General features: G+C 50.8%; 1 protein-coding gene across 19 annotated transcripts in view; it reads right to left on the reverse strand.

The window, feature by feature from the left end:
• LOC125739282 (centrosomal protein of 170 kDa-like) overlaps nt 1-13,520 on the reverse strand; it is a 48,807-nt gene that overhangs the window by 20,441 nt on the left and 14,846 nt on the right. For 10 of the 19 annotated variants that reach the window (XM_049009203.1, XM_049009199.1, XM_049009197.1 and 7 more), the window contains exons 3-9: nt 12,167-12,256; nt 10,721-10,802; nt 9,869-9,924; nt 9,230-9,404; nt 7,231-7,356; nt 3,634-4,113; nt 132-805 (exon numbers count right to left, since the gene is read on the reverse strand). In XM_049009203.1, the coding sequence (XP_048865160.1) occupies nt 132-805; nt 3,634-4,113; nt 7,231-7,356; nt 9,230-9,404; nt 9,869-9,924; nt 10,721-10,802; nt 12,167-12,256 (1,683 nt within the window). Of the gene's footprint in view, nt 1-131; nt 806-3,633; nt 4,114-4,810; nt 5,003-7,230; nt 7,357-9,229; nt 9,405-9,868; nt 9,925-10,720; nt 10,803-12,166; nt 12,257-13,520 lie in introns of those variants that run through there. The other 9 variants (XM_049009211.1, XM_049009213.1, XM_049009206.1 and 6 more) reach the window with 3 other exon arrangements.

The following is a 13,520-nucleotide window of genomic DNA, read 5'->3' on the forward strand; positions in this document are numbered from 1 at the left end:
ACTCAGAGTTCCACAGAGGTGCAGCTGCTAAGGTGCTACGCACACGCTGATCTCTGGGGGGATCTTTTGGAGGAGCTAATGGCTAAAGACACTCGAAACAGGAGGTGCAGACTCCTCCGCTGCGGTCTTACCTTGTCGATCATGCGCCTCGCCTCCTCTTCCTCCGGGTTTTGGTTGTCCAGCTCGATGGTATACGTGCCCTTGTCGCTCTGGTCGTCGTCATGGTCCTTCTCCCCAGAGCGGGGGGTCCTGTGGGAGTCGTCGGCGGGGCTGGTCTGCTGGCTCACGCTGGCTGAGCCCCTGGTCACGCCGGGGTCCTCTGACCTCTGCTTGAGGAGCACACGGGTGGCCAAGGGGCCGGTCACTGGTAACGAGGAGGGCGGGCCCTTGCTGCCGTCTGCCGATGACGAGGAGGCGGATATAGTGGCCTTGGGGCGGGAGGGAGGAGTGGGGCATGGCAGGCCCCCCGCTACGCCCCCAATGAGAGGTGCCGTTTGTGAGAACGAGTACGAGCGACGCTTGCGCGGGTTCTCCTCGTCGAAGAACTCGATCATGAAGGTGGCGCGGCTGGTGGCAGCGGGGCCCTCGGTACTCTTGCCCTCCGAACCCGCCTGGGCCCGCGCCGCCTGGGCCCGCGCCGCCTGGACACCCCGCAACCGCTCCTCCAGTGCCAGCCTCCGGCTGCCGAATCGGAGCCCCGCACCATTCTCCGAGTCGCTCTGTGTGCCGTCCTCGTGCTTGCTGCCTGTGCAGACGGGGAGGGGGGCGATCAGTCCGGGGGGGTCACTGCACATCGGCACGGCGCCTGCCAGAGAGAGCCGCGAAACACGCTCACGTGACGATCACCCTGTTACCGCGGCGGAATCCCTTACGCACGCGGGTCTGAACTGCAAAGTGAGCTTAAAGCCCTTACAAGAGAGTGAGGGGGTGGAGTGAGATGGGGGTGAATGGTATATGGTGAGGGGGGGGGGGCGATTGCTGGGGAGAGGAATGCAATCAGGAAATAACATGCAGCCCGATCTGACAGTCCCATGCCACAGAGGCAGAAATCACAACAGGGCACTGGACAGTAGGCTTTCATGGGCCAGCTGCAGACAAAGGCATCCTTTTGGTAACTCACAACCCTGCCTTTGAATAACAGTGCAGGGTCCCGGAGAGCGCCTGAGTCAGACTGCATCACCCTCATTGTCCCTCCACATACACGGTAACCTTCACAGCAGCAGCGCTGAGTCTCCTCTACATCCAACGCTGCAACGACACAGAAACCCCCCCCCCCGAGGGAGCAGACACAGTCAGGCAACACGGACAGCGAATGCACGTCGGCTGGCATGCGGACAGTTTAGTTTTCGCATGCTCCCGTTCGGCCGCTTGCTGCCCCGGCCCCCTCTCCCATGGTGACAACCGCTCCGCACTCCTCAGACGAGACCTCAGATGCACCGTGGAAATAAAACCTCCACCGTGCACAGCCCCTGCTTCACGTTCACCAAGCTGAGGCGTCAATCAAAACCTAGAGAGACACCAGTGACATGCAGGTGGAGCCGCACCTCAAAAACGGCACCGCAGTGAGAAAGGCTGCTCTATCCCTGATCCACCTCTGGAAGTAAGTTTCCTCCTCAAGACTGCAAGCCTCTGCAAGCCACAGCCAAATCTGCCCGGTCAAGTGCACTACCCCGACGCACAAAAATAATTGCCGTGCCACCCGTGCATCACCCAGCAGAGCGGCAGGCCCGTACCCCCACGCATCGGTATCCCTGCACTCCCGCCTCCTGTCTGACGGCCACCAGATGCCGGAGGATCGGAAAGCGTGCTTCGCCGGCTGCCTACCGGTGCGACGCATCGCGGGGTCTCAGTGCCGGCGAGGGAGGCAGCTGAGGAGAGACATGGTGGCTGGTCTGAGGGATCAAGAAATGTTCCCCTTCATCGACGGAAAAGGGCAAAAAAAAACATTTAAAATGGCCAGGAGGCAAGAGCACAGAGTCGGAGGACAGTACAGAGGCGCTGAACAAACACATCGAAGGGGAGGGAATGGGGGAGGGAGGGATGGATGGAGGAAGGAGAGGGAGGGAGGGATGGATGGAGGAAGGAGAGGGAGGGAGGGATGGATGGAGGAAGGAGAGGGAGGGAGGGATGGATGGAGGAAGGAGAGGGAGGGACGGATGGGGCTCACTGTGCCAACTCTCCTCAGCTCTGTCACGGGCGCTGCATCGGAAGCTGGGAAATTCAGGAGAGGGGCGGTAATCCGCTGAATTTGAAATGAAGCAGAACGTTTAAGACTCAGCACCCGAGAGGAGCTTTGCAGTGACACACAGACCGACAGACAGCGGGATTTTCCTGCACTGATGTCGGCCGTCAAATGTATAATACCCTAAAATGCCAGCCCGCTCTTTTTCAAGCATTAGTTGCATGAGATTAAATTTCCCTTAATGCCACAGACCAATTTCACTACAAATGCTGCAGGAATACTAAAGAAAATCAGAAATGTTTATAATTTTTTAGAATAAAATTCGTTGCATTCATTACATCTGCACACTCTCAGCAGATTTCACTGACAAAATACAGAAATGTGAGAAGGGAACCCCAACTGTAGTACAAGAATGATAAACCTGCAGTGCAATGCAAAGAAGCCATGCATGCAATCAGACACACGGGAGAAAATGCACATTTATGCTGTGTGGCTAAGGAGAATTTCTAATTCATTATCCTTGGTGATTTACCTTCAAGGGCTATAACATGAAAAGCCCAGCCCCCTACCCACCCCTCCCCAGGATGAAAGTCAGCTCAGGGCATCAATGCAGAGTACAGCAAGTCCTTTGTTTGCCTCCAGATAGAGTGGACAAAAGGGGGGGGGGGTGGTCGGGATGAAAATAAGGCTTTTTAGAACTAAAACGGGGCTCAAACAATGAACAGCCACTATAAGACAGATGAAAAGGGGGGGCTGCGCAGGGGAGGTAAGGCCGCATGCACGCCCCCCCACCCTTCCCGTCTTGCAAGAATCTCTGCAACAACACATGCGGAAAAACAGCTGCGCCCCCCCCCCCCCCCCCCCCCCAATGCGGGTCAGCAGAGCAGCTCTCGGCATTGTGACTGTAAAGGTGCCTGCGGCAGCCAAGACCCCCCACCCATACACTACAAGGAGGGGAATGAAAAACGGTTCAGGTTTTAAGGCGCGTGCTGAAGTCGAGACACTTTCCTAGGTAAGCGTCAGCTATAAATGCTACACTGGCAGTATCTCACCACTGCGTTCTCACATTTAGCAATTTGCATCTTATTACTCAAGTACTCAGTACCAATTTCATGCCCCAAAATGCATCCCCCATTACGGGATCTCCTGTTACAATTACTCATAATACACTTTCATACAAAACCACTCTGATTCAAGATAATCACAATTGTCAGCCACCCTCTTTCGATGTCTAATTAAGAATGGTCATGTTCCATCCATCAGTTTTCAATACCGGCGTGTCCTACAGTTATTCTTTCATATGTCATATTGTTGCTACAATAAAAATGCTAACTGACAATGGATCTTTATACAGAATTTAAGTTCCTTATTGGTGAGGGTTTTGCCAATAGCTGAGCCTGCCTGTTGAGCGACTCGCACTGAATTCTGGGACGCGGGCTGAGCCCCCTCACCTTTCAGTCGCTTCAGGTGCATGGGCACGTCGCTCTTGATGCTCTTGCTGTCCTCTTCAGTGGACTCCCTGCGGGCCAGTGGGGGGTCATTCTGGGCCAGCCAGTCAGCCACCTTGGTCTCCGAGGCCATCATGGCAGCCTGCAGGGTGCTCAGCTCCCGGCTGCCCTGCTGAGGGGAGCGCCTGGTCCGCACCCGCTGGTCCGGAGCACACTTGGACACGTGATCGCGGATGGTGACCTTGCCAGGAGAGGTGTCGTCGAACTCGATGGTGAAGGAGGCGTGGCCCTGAGCGGCGGCCGACGCCCCTGCAGTGGGGGCGCTGCCCGCTTCCTGTGTGTCCTTCGTGGGCACCTCTTGGACGGAGCTCTCCGCCGCCGCCCGGAGCTCTTTGGTGGGAATCTCGAAATAGCTGGGCTCCGGGCCCAGCAGGCTGACACCCTCCTCCTTAACCTTCTCGCTCTTCCTGGCTTCCTTGCCGTCTGCGGGTTCACAGGACAGAAAGTACGAAGGGCAGGTATCAGGGTCTGAAGCACAAATACTGGGGTCCGAGGGTTCAGCGGCGGCGCTAGCTTCCGCGTGACCTGCCCGCTTTCTCCCGGCTCACCATCTGAATCAACTCAGCACGAGCGAAAGGTTGGATATAAGATAGATGAAGTCATAAGCAGACCAAAGCCCCCCTTGTTCATTCCTCATCAATTACCCAGCATCACTCAGTCAGCCAGGAAGTGAGGAACCACCCTGAGATACAGACAAATCACTACTCACAAAACTGCTCTCTGTTTCATCTAACAACAAAAATTCACACTGGCCACCCAGAACAATTCAGCCTCTCCATCTGAGCTTCGTGAGGCGTTTAGAAAAGCCACAGATAACCACAGCAATTTAACACGAAAGATTCCTTTACTCAAGCTGACCTCGAGCTCCCTGCACGGTGTGATAGACCATATCTAACAGTGAATCATGGCTTCCTAGTTCCACTCAGTTATTTTCACTACAGTGAGTCACTGAAACCAAAATAAGAGACTGTGTGCTCGGTACATAAGTGCGCAAAAAATAAGCAACTTCACAAAATCACTTGTGGGAAACATCCACACAGACAGGGAAACAGGCATCATTTCCCAGTAAAATCAGAAAATCCTGTCAAACATCACTCATAGTACAAATAAAAATTCTTACCGTTTTTACGCCAACCAATAAACAGAGTCATGTGTGTGACTGATTTCCTGTTTCTCCCACAAGGCTGCACATGTTAAGAGATCATGCCAAACATGGTTTATGGAACTTCCTGTTTTTAGAAAATGAACTTCCTGAATGTCACTGAGATTTCAGCAGAAAGTCGGAAAATCACATGACTATTGGACCACGAGTCTGATTCCTGGACCGGGACTTTTTAGTCAGGAAAGAAAAATAGCATTTATTCTTTATCTTATTAAGGAAAAAATATATATGGCAGTAGAGAGCGAAAACGAACTTTAAAAAAAACTAGTTTCGGAGAAACATGCTAAAACCGTTTCATGGCTAGCATTAAGGAGAAGACCAAGATCTCCCAGGTGTATCTTGCAACCAACCTGGTTCTGGCTCCACACTGATCAAGAGACTCAGGACCATCGTGGGACCACACAGTGGTACCGAATGAGCCTGTACGATAGTACTTGACCTTGGGACTGTAGTAAACAGATGGAGAACCAAACTGTCCAAATACAGCACTGTGTGACCTTCTTGCCTTTGGTTGGAACAGGAAAAATCAATACATATACGCCTGAAAACGAACCGGTTCAGAAATGGAAAGGGCCCCAAGAGGCTACTCACTACGAGGAGGGCATCCAGTAGGGAATCTCACAGGCCAATGGAAGCTGGAGCGCCAGAGAACTCGAGAGGCCTCCCTAAGAAGCAGTACGCTGCAGGTGGGAGCCGCCGCTCGCCACTACTACAGGACGACACGCGGCATGCAGGGAAGGGGCGGGGCTACCATCTGCACCTCCTCTTCCAGACTGGAGAAAAAGCGGCCCCCTTTCACAGGCCTATAAATAGAGCTGGGAGGGATCGTAAGCGAGACGCTCTGATGTGTGGCGGGGGCAGCCCCTGTGAGCACACCTCTCCTTTTCACCGTCGCTGTTGTGGCAGTCCCACGTTCGGGAACCAAAAAGATGGGGATTTGCGGACAAAGGCACCACAGCCCAGCAGATGAACTCAAAGTGCCCCCAGATGATAATTCCTCACCACGATAGGAACAGGGATGGAGGGATGGGGCATTGATGGGGGTTGAAGGGAATTCTGCCAGACAAGGATAGTTCTAGTTGAGCACTCGTACAGATACAAAGCTTAGAGAGCTCTCAAAGAAATGCTGCTCTTTACTAAAGATACATGCTAATAATAATATTCCCCTATCAGAAACTGTCTGAATAAGCCAGTTCCCTGTCCTGCTGGGCCGCTAACCTACTAACTTAGCATTATCATGCTTTGACTGACAATGCAATACATGCTTTTTGTTATAGCGACAGTTTACAAAACGTTGTAAAGTTCTGACTGCAAATAAAATTGCAATTTAAATTTTTAATTGATATACATTGATTGTTGAAAACTGTATCAAATTTCAATACTTTTCTTGGAATTGTATGGAAGTTAGAAATTTTGGTATTGTGACGTTAGTCGCCACTCAGTAGGTCCTCGGATTTTCTTTATAAAAGTACCTCTCATTGTGAAGAAGATTGGAGACCATGAGGTTTACCCTGAAGGTAAACCAGCCCTTTCAGGAGGTCAACAGACCCACAGAATGTCAGAACAATTTCTACAGTGACAGACAAGCCAGAAAAGCATAAGGAAATGAAATGACCTGCAAGGCCGGTCATGGGTGAGAAGGACGAACTGAGTCACACATTGTTCTTGAGGAGACTGAACGACTGCAGGGAATTTGAAGTTGACCACCAGCACACCCCCAGGGAAAGAATCTCAACAACTTTCTCCTCGATGTTTAGGTTCTAATCTACAAAGCCAGTAAGATCAATGACAGCAGGTTCCAAATGCTGGAAGGACGACGCAGTCCAGCATCTCCCTTTCACTTCCACACCAAATTATGTCCATGGGCTGCTAAAACTGACACTCTTCCCTCTGCTGGGACACACTGGTCCCCCCTGCTGGGCTAATCTTCAGGGCCCAGCTTTACAATAACTGCTAATCCCATTATCCATGCACAGCACAGGTTAAAGAAATGATCGCCTGGCCGCCATGACAGAGCAACCGATCACAGTGGGGCCAAAACCCACATTATTATCATTGCTTATTAACATTCCGACTCAGGAGAGCCAATTAACCTACATCCAATTAACAGGCTAATTACCAATCCTGTAAAAATGTTATTAGATGAGTTCAGTCCGTACCGTCTTATAAAACAGCATTAAGACAACATCCTTCATGTTTACTTTGATGTGTTGCATATCGACACAGCGGAAAAAGACAACGCAGATATTCAGCTACTGGCAGAGGAGAAGCAAGGCTGCCAAGCTGCAAGCAGAGATCCAGCATGCAGGACGCAGAGAGAAGCGGCAGCTCCCTCCCAGGGGAGGCAGCACCTTAGGCTGGGGGACTCGGCACCTCACCTGGCACACAGCTCTCCTGCTTCTTGGACTCCTGTTTGAAGGAGTTCTCATCGTCTGCATCCCCGTCGCCCCACCAAGACGGCTGTCCGTACAGGGGGGTCCCCCTGTGCAAAGCCGCTATGTCTCCTAGGACATAAATAGAGATTTTAATTTGCTGGGAAATTTCATTATAGCCAATTAGCAGGACCCACAGTGCTCCAGTGCTTCTGACATTTTTTTTCTTACTTTTTGGTATTTATTAAATGCTCCCCAGGGTCATACCTCTCGATGATTTGTTTAAAGGGCAGTAGCTAAGAAAGCTAAGAACACTGAGTTTTCATTGCAATCGAACCCCACAGCCGAGACGGCTACACTACCCACTGACCTGAATGACCTTCAAAGATTGAGAAGTGTGTTGCGAGGTGGGACCCCTGCCATTCCCTTCCCAGTGAACTGATGCATTGCAGGCACTTTTACAGCCCCCCCACCCCCACCCCCGCTCCGCTTACAATGCGCCAAATCCGTGAGAGTAATTCGGCACATGTGTGGCTCTGGAATCAAATACCTGCAGCCAATTCTCACAGTGCCGCAAGACACACGCAGATTAATTTACCCGCACTTTGAGGGTGCTGCTTGTTCAGCAGAAGACCAGCCATGTTCATCCAACAAAGCACAGCACAGCAGAAATGCTAAAAAGAAAATGCCTCATTTCACAGCGGCAAACTCAAGAGAGAAATACATTAACAGCCCCCCCCCCCCCCACCAAATATGAGCATCTGTTTTTCTTTCCAGAAGGTTCTGAGCACTGGTGGCAGTGACAGGCACAGAGCTGTTGCCTGAAGCCGGCAATTAGCTGGATCAAATATGCTGGTAGCTGTTTAGCAAAGAGGCCTGTTTTTTAACGGTAAACTGATGTTAAAGGTTCATCAACTGCCATCGGAGAGAAAGCAAGACTACACTGGACCAAAAGTATGTAGATTAGCATGTGGTGCTAAAGTTGCTACAGGGGAAAGCAGAGCACTATTATAGCAGGGTCTCTCTCCAGCAATCTGGGCCCCTCCTACAGAATCTACTAGAAATACCAGACCCAGGTCAACATCAGTGAAGACATGTCACCCGCTAGAGGCTCTAGTGCTACAGCTAGCAGTACCTGCTGTCTCCTATCCTCCATCATTTCTTTGACTTTAAAGCACCGCCTTCTGTTCCAGCCCCGCTGTCCCGCCGGCCGCCTCACGCCCTCAGACGTGCAGGTAGAGATGAAGCTGCAGCATTTGCCATCTTCCTGCCCAGCTCTGCACCTTGGCCCCAGCCCAGCAGAAAGATTCACTACACCAAGGTCACCCCGTGTCCCCCCTACTGTTTAAAACACCATGCGGTGGCATCGCCCGCCGTTTCCCATCTCATGTGTCACCTGGGGGGGGGGGGGGGCTCGCCTCCCGGCGTCATGTGAGAGCCAAATAAGGACAAGGCCGCGAAGATGGTGACCTTAAACGTTTCTGACAAGCGAATATTCCGCACGTGCTGGCAATGCTGCCCGTTTCCTGTCGGGGTGCTAGGAAGGAAGATGACACGACCCGTGGGACTGTGAAGCTGGGGAGGCCGATTTAATGCTCTTCCAGCAGGTTTACAACCTGCTTTGCAAACATCACTGCTAGCAGATCTGTGTATTGCAGAGGGACAGAGCCGGATACAGGCTGAGACAGAATACGCTCATCACAGATCCCGGGCCCCTCATGTCAAACGCAGCTCCTGGGCGGACAGCCTGTCAGCTGCTTTTCACTCCAGCCCCCCGCCCTTTTATAATTGCCCCTTAAATCCCACCAGAAACCCAGCATAATATTTCTACAGCTAAGCATCCGTGTTTGTTATACCAAAAACAACAAAAAGCCACAATGCCTGAGATTTGAAACATAGTCATTTTATAGTGGGTTAATTATGTTGATTTTGTGTCAGCATTTTTTATTAGGATTGATGCATCGCAGTAGTAGCTGGGAAGAGGCCGGCTGGGTGAGCTTCTCACCTGCTAACTTGTCCTCCGCCTTGGGTGCGTCAGGTGGCCTAGCGCCTCCATCGCCGCCCCCCACTGTGACTTTGCTCCCCGAAGGCTTGGTGTCCGGAGACTTCAAGGCTTTGGTGGGCTGCTCCGTCGTGGACGGCTTCTTGGTCAGCTGGAGCTGGCTGGTGAATTTCTCATGCTGGGGACAGGAATAAACATCTAAAGAATCTCCTATCAGCAGCGGCATCACCTACCTCAGCTACAGGCTACCCGCACGCCCGGGTCCCTCGGAAACCAGTTTTACACCAGCTACCCTCAACACCCTGACTGCTTTCAAGGTGGCAAAGCCAGTGGACTGTCATCACAGCAATAGAGTTTACAGAAATCCTCCGCAACTTTCCACTTTATTCATTTACAGACACAAAACAAAATTTGTTTGTTTAAATTGGTTCATTGAATTTCAATTCACACATAAATCACATGCACTGCTGAAGACAGTCAAACGGTAAGAGCTTGTTTCATGCTTCTGTTAATTTCTGTTAGACATGTAAATGTCCCTCTTGTATCTCTCAGACGTCACCGCTACAATTTATTTTTTGTCTTTAACCGAATTTAAATGCCTGTACAAGCATCCAGGCCGAGATCCTTAAGAGAGTGTCCTACCTTCAGCGCCTCCTCCGGGACGTGCAGCTCCCCACGGACGACGGTAAACAGGTTGGTATGTGAGACTGGTTAAGGGAAACAAAAGTGTGGCCCCGTGCCGGGCTCTTCTTTCACTGCCACACCCCACAGAAGACCAGGCCACTTCCTCTCACCACAGCATCTCACCCTGTGGGGCGGCTCTTAGTGGTCCGAGGTGTTTGGCCAGGAAGAGGACCTGAAAGGTTACTGTCAATATCCGCTCTTACAGCTGAGAATTCGGGGTGAGGCAAAACCTAAAGGTCTCGGGTTCCTGCCGTTCTAACATTGAGTAGCTGCTTAAATCAAATCCAGATACTTTAAGTTAAAACCTTAATCTTCTATGGATCAGAGGCCTGGCTAAATTATTCAATGTAAATGTAACTGAACGTAAGGGCTGACCTCTGACTATTCAGCTCTCTCATTTCCCCACAACATTCAACAATTTATTCCTGTGCTTGAGGCACAGAGCAGGCATGTGGCTGGGTTTAAGTGAGCCTTTGTATCTCCATGGCGACCAGCCCACATACCCCCCACCAAAGGAAAACCTGGCTATGATTGGTCTGCATAACTAGCGAAGGTTTATCAGAGGGTCAGAAGGACAGATTCAGGCGGAGCTGTTGGAGGAGAGATGGAGGGATGTGGAGAACACCTCCACAACTCGGCATTTTGTCTTCTTGCGTTTATTTCTGTTTTTGGGCTAAATTTCGTCATCCTCATTTAAAAAAAAATCTCCAGTTGTTTTGCACCTGATTTATGTTGTTTTCTCCTAATTCACGTGACAGTCCTCCACCCCACACTGCCAGACAGAGTTTACAAATCTGACACTGAAAAGGATATCATATCCAAACCTCAACTTGTCATCAATCTTCAGAGTGATGTACATCTGCTCCTGGATCCTGACATCGTTCACGAACGTCTGTAATGACAAAAAGTCATTTATATCAGCCCTGTAAGAAGCAGCTACAGGCCAACGGCTGGACGAGTGAATCTGGCAGGAACTTTACTGAAGACCCAAGAGCGTCCGTGACACGAGCTGCTGCAGGAACGACTGACTTTTCACCTGAATTGTTTCGCCTCCCTCAGCCTATTCTGACAGCACCCACCCACACATGAATTCTGGCCTTGTGGTACTCGTGCCCAGCACGGAGAAAGCTCTACATAGATCTCTACATGTCCAGCTAGCTGCGACAGCTAATCCTTCCATGTTGTGCCACACAGGCAAACACACCGTCTGTGTGCATACAGCCCGAAACACCCGGCCTGGTGCAAACGAACGGTCAAGCCCAGACCTCGCTAACAGCCGACTCTGATTAACTTTGGTGTTTTCTGATTCCCTGACCACGGCTTTCTTTGCTCTTCTACACAAAATTGTAATTAGCTCTGACTTTTTGGCACAAAGAATTTTTTAGTAGACATTGCATTAAAATAGAGTTACTCAGATGCTTATTCTGGGTGAAAGGATTGTCTGAAATGGATAGCCATACTTAGGCGGCTCGAACCACGGACCTTTAAATAAATTCAGGTCTGTATTTTCGTACCTGCACCCACTGAGACTTAATGTGCAGGTCTGAATCTGCGTAACAAGGAGCAGTGGCCCAGTGGCGTCTGAGGCCCAGTGGCGTCTGAGGCCCAGTGGCGTCTGAGGCCCAGTGGCGTCTGAGGCCCAGTGGCGTCTGAGGCCCAGTGGCGTCTGAGGCCCAGTGGCGTCTGAGGCCCAGTGCCGTCTAAGCACTCTAGCGTTTACCGCACCATAGCCACGCCGCCCTGCTTCCAAGCAGCAGGGTAACGGTACAAGAAGAGCCTGAATGGAGGCCCCCGTGCAAGAGCTGCAAATGGAAACGTGAGTCAGCGGGAAGCGCCGGCGAGCTGCACTTCCTGTGTGCGGGGGAGGGGAGCTCCACGGCTATTAGGGGGCTTCAAGTTTGCTTTTTTTATAAACATATGAGTCAGGCTTCACAGTCCTGACAGGCAGAGAGAAAGGCATCTCAGCAATGTGGCGTCACCCTGAACTCCAAACGACGCATGTAGGACGTGGCTACAGTGTTTCTCCCTTAAACGAGTCCAGCTGCAGAAACATCTATGATACGGATGGTGTTCATATCGCGGCTCATCCTTAGATCATACTCTGTACTTCCTTGGCGATGTCAGGGGAATCACGCTGTGCCGTGAATGCTAAAAGTTCAAACCCAAATTTAAAAATCGCGGTCAAACTCTAGTTATGTGTGGGCTTCGCGGCTTCCGGAAGGTTCCTTCGCGAGCTGCTTGCATGCCGGCACTCACCCCGTTCAGGCTGCCCAGATCCTTAACCTTGTGCTCGTCGCTGGCCGCCTCGTAGTTGATGACAGCGTGCTGCTTGTCGACGCTCCGCGACTAAACACAGAGAAAGCCGGCAGTGAGGATCTTCAGCGAGTACCACAGATTAATGAATAAACCTATGATTGGGGACACTGGCAGTTGTGGAACTGGGAGAACTGGAATAAAGCACAATTCATTCTGAAATCTTTCCCCAAATCACGATACAATTACAAACGGCTGCCATGTGGCGTGTTCTCGGGTTCCGTACCCGCTGTGCTCGCTGTATAACGTGCTGCGTGGCTTAGCAGAGCCCACCGTTCACGCCTGACAGCACGCGCTTCGGAGGAAACTGGCATGAGGGGAAGGACTACAATTTATTTACATTTAAATAACAGATGCAACAAAACTGCTTGCAGGAAACTACAATGCTTCCTAATCAAGCAAGGGCTTCTACGTTTTGTTAGCAGTGGTGCTGCTTTGAGTACATGCTGCTGAAGGTTAGATCGGGAAAATTCAGACAGTAATTGTTCTCTTCACCATCCTGGTGAATACGAAGGGGCTCTGCTGCCAGTGCGATCGTGCCTCTAGTGGTGCTTTTAAAACAGCGAAGGTCGTTAGAGCAGCTGTGCTTCCGCTGCTGACCGCATCTGCAAGACAGCTGGACCAAACCATTTTCAAACCAAATGCAGGGGTGTCCGATTTCTCACACAAAGATCAGGGCTTGGTATCTTACGGCTATTGCTGGTAGTGTGCCACCCACTAAGGTGGATGCAAACACACGGGACCTGTCAGACCTACAAATATGGCCAAACGAAGTTCCACAGGGAAGCTAATTTCAACACTCTTCGTCAGCGTTTATCATCGGAGACACACCCACAAGTTATTGCCCTGGGCAGGTACCAGCCTCCTTCATTTTCTGACATGGATTTTCTCTATCCATTCACTTTGAAGACCAGTTTTAAATTAAAATGTACAAACATTTCACAGTAGCGGCCAGTCTAAAGAGCCCTCTATCACGATCATAACAAACATAACGTAAAACGACAGCTATTACGATTTTAAATGAAGTCAACGTCAATGTGCATTGTTTCATTTGGGCTGGACGATCACTGGATTCTGGTTACCAAACGGTATGTCCTTTTGATGCAATGTCCTTGCATTTACTTTGCGAGTGGTCATTTGGTACAGAATGGACAGAGTCTTCAGCACAAACACCAGGTTCCAGTGAACGAAGGCAGAAACAGCACGCAAGAATCAGGGATCATAAATGAGGGAACTGAAATTCCACCCCTAACTCCCCAAACAGGGTAAACTAGAGAACTGAAATTCCTCCCCCGGC

Source organism: Brienomyrus brachyistius, chromosome 3 (genome assembly GCF_023856365.1).
Source record: "Brienomyrus brachyistius isolate T26 chromosome 3, BBRACH_0.4, whole genome shotgun sequence".
Lineage (NCBI taxonomy): Eukaryota > Metazoa > Chordata > Actinopteri > Osteoglossiformes > Mormyridae > Brienomyrus > Brienomyrus brachyistius.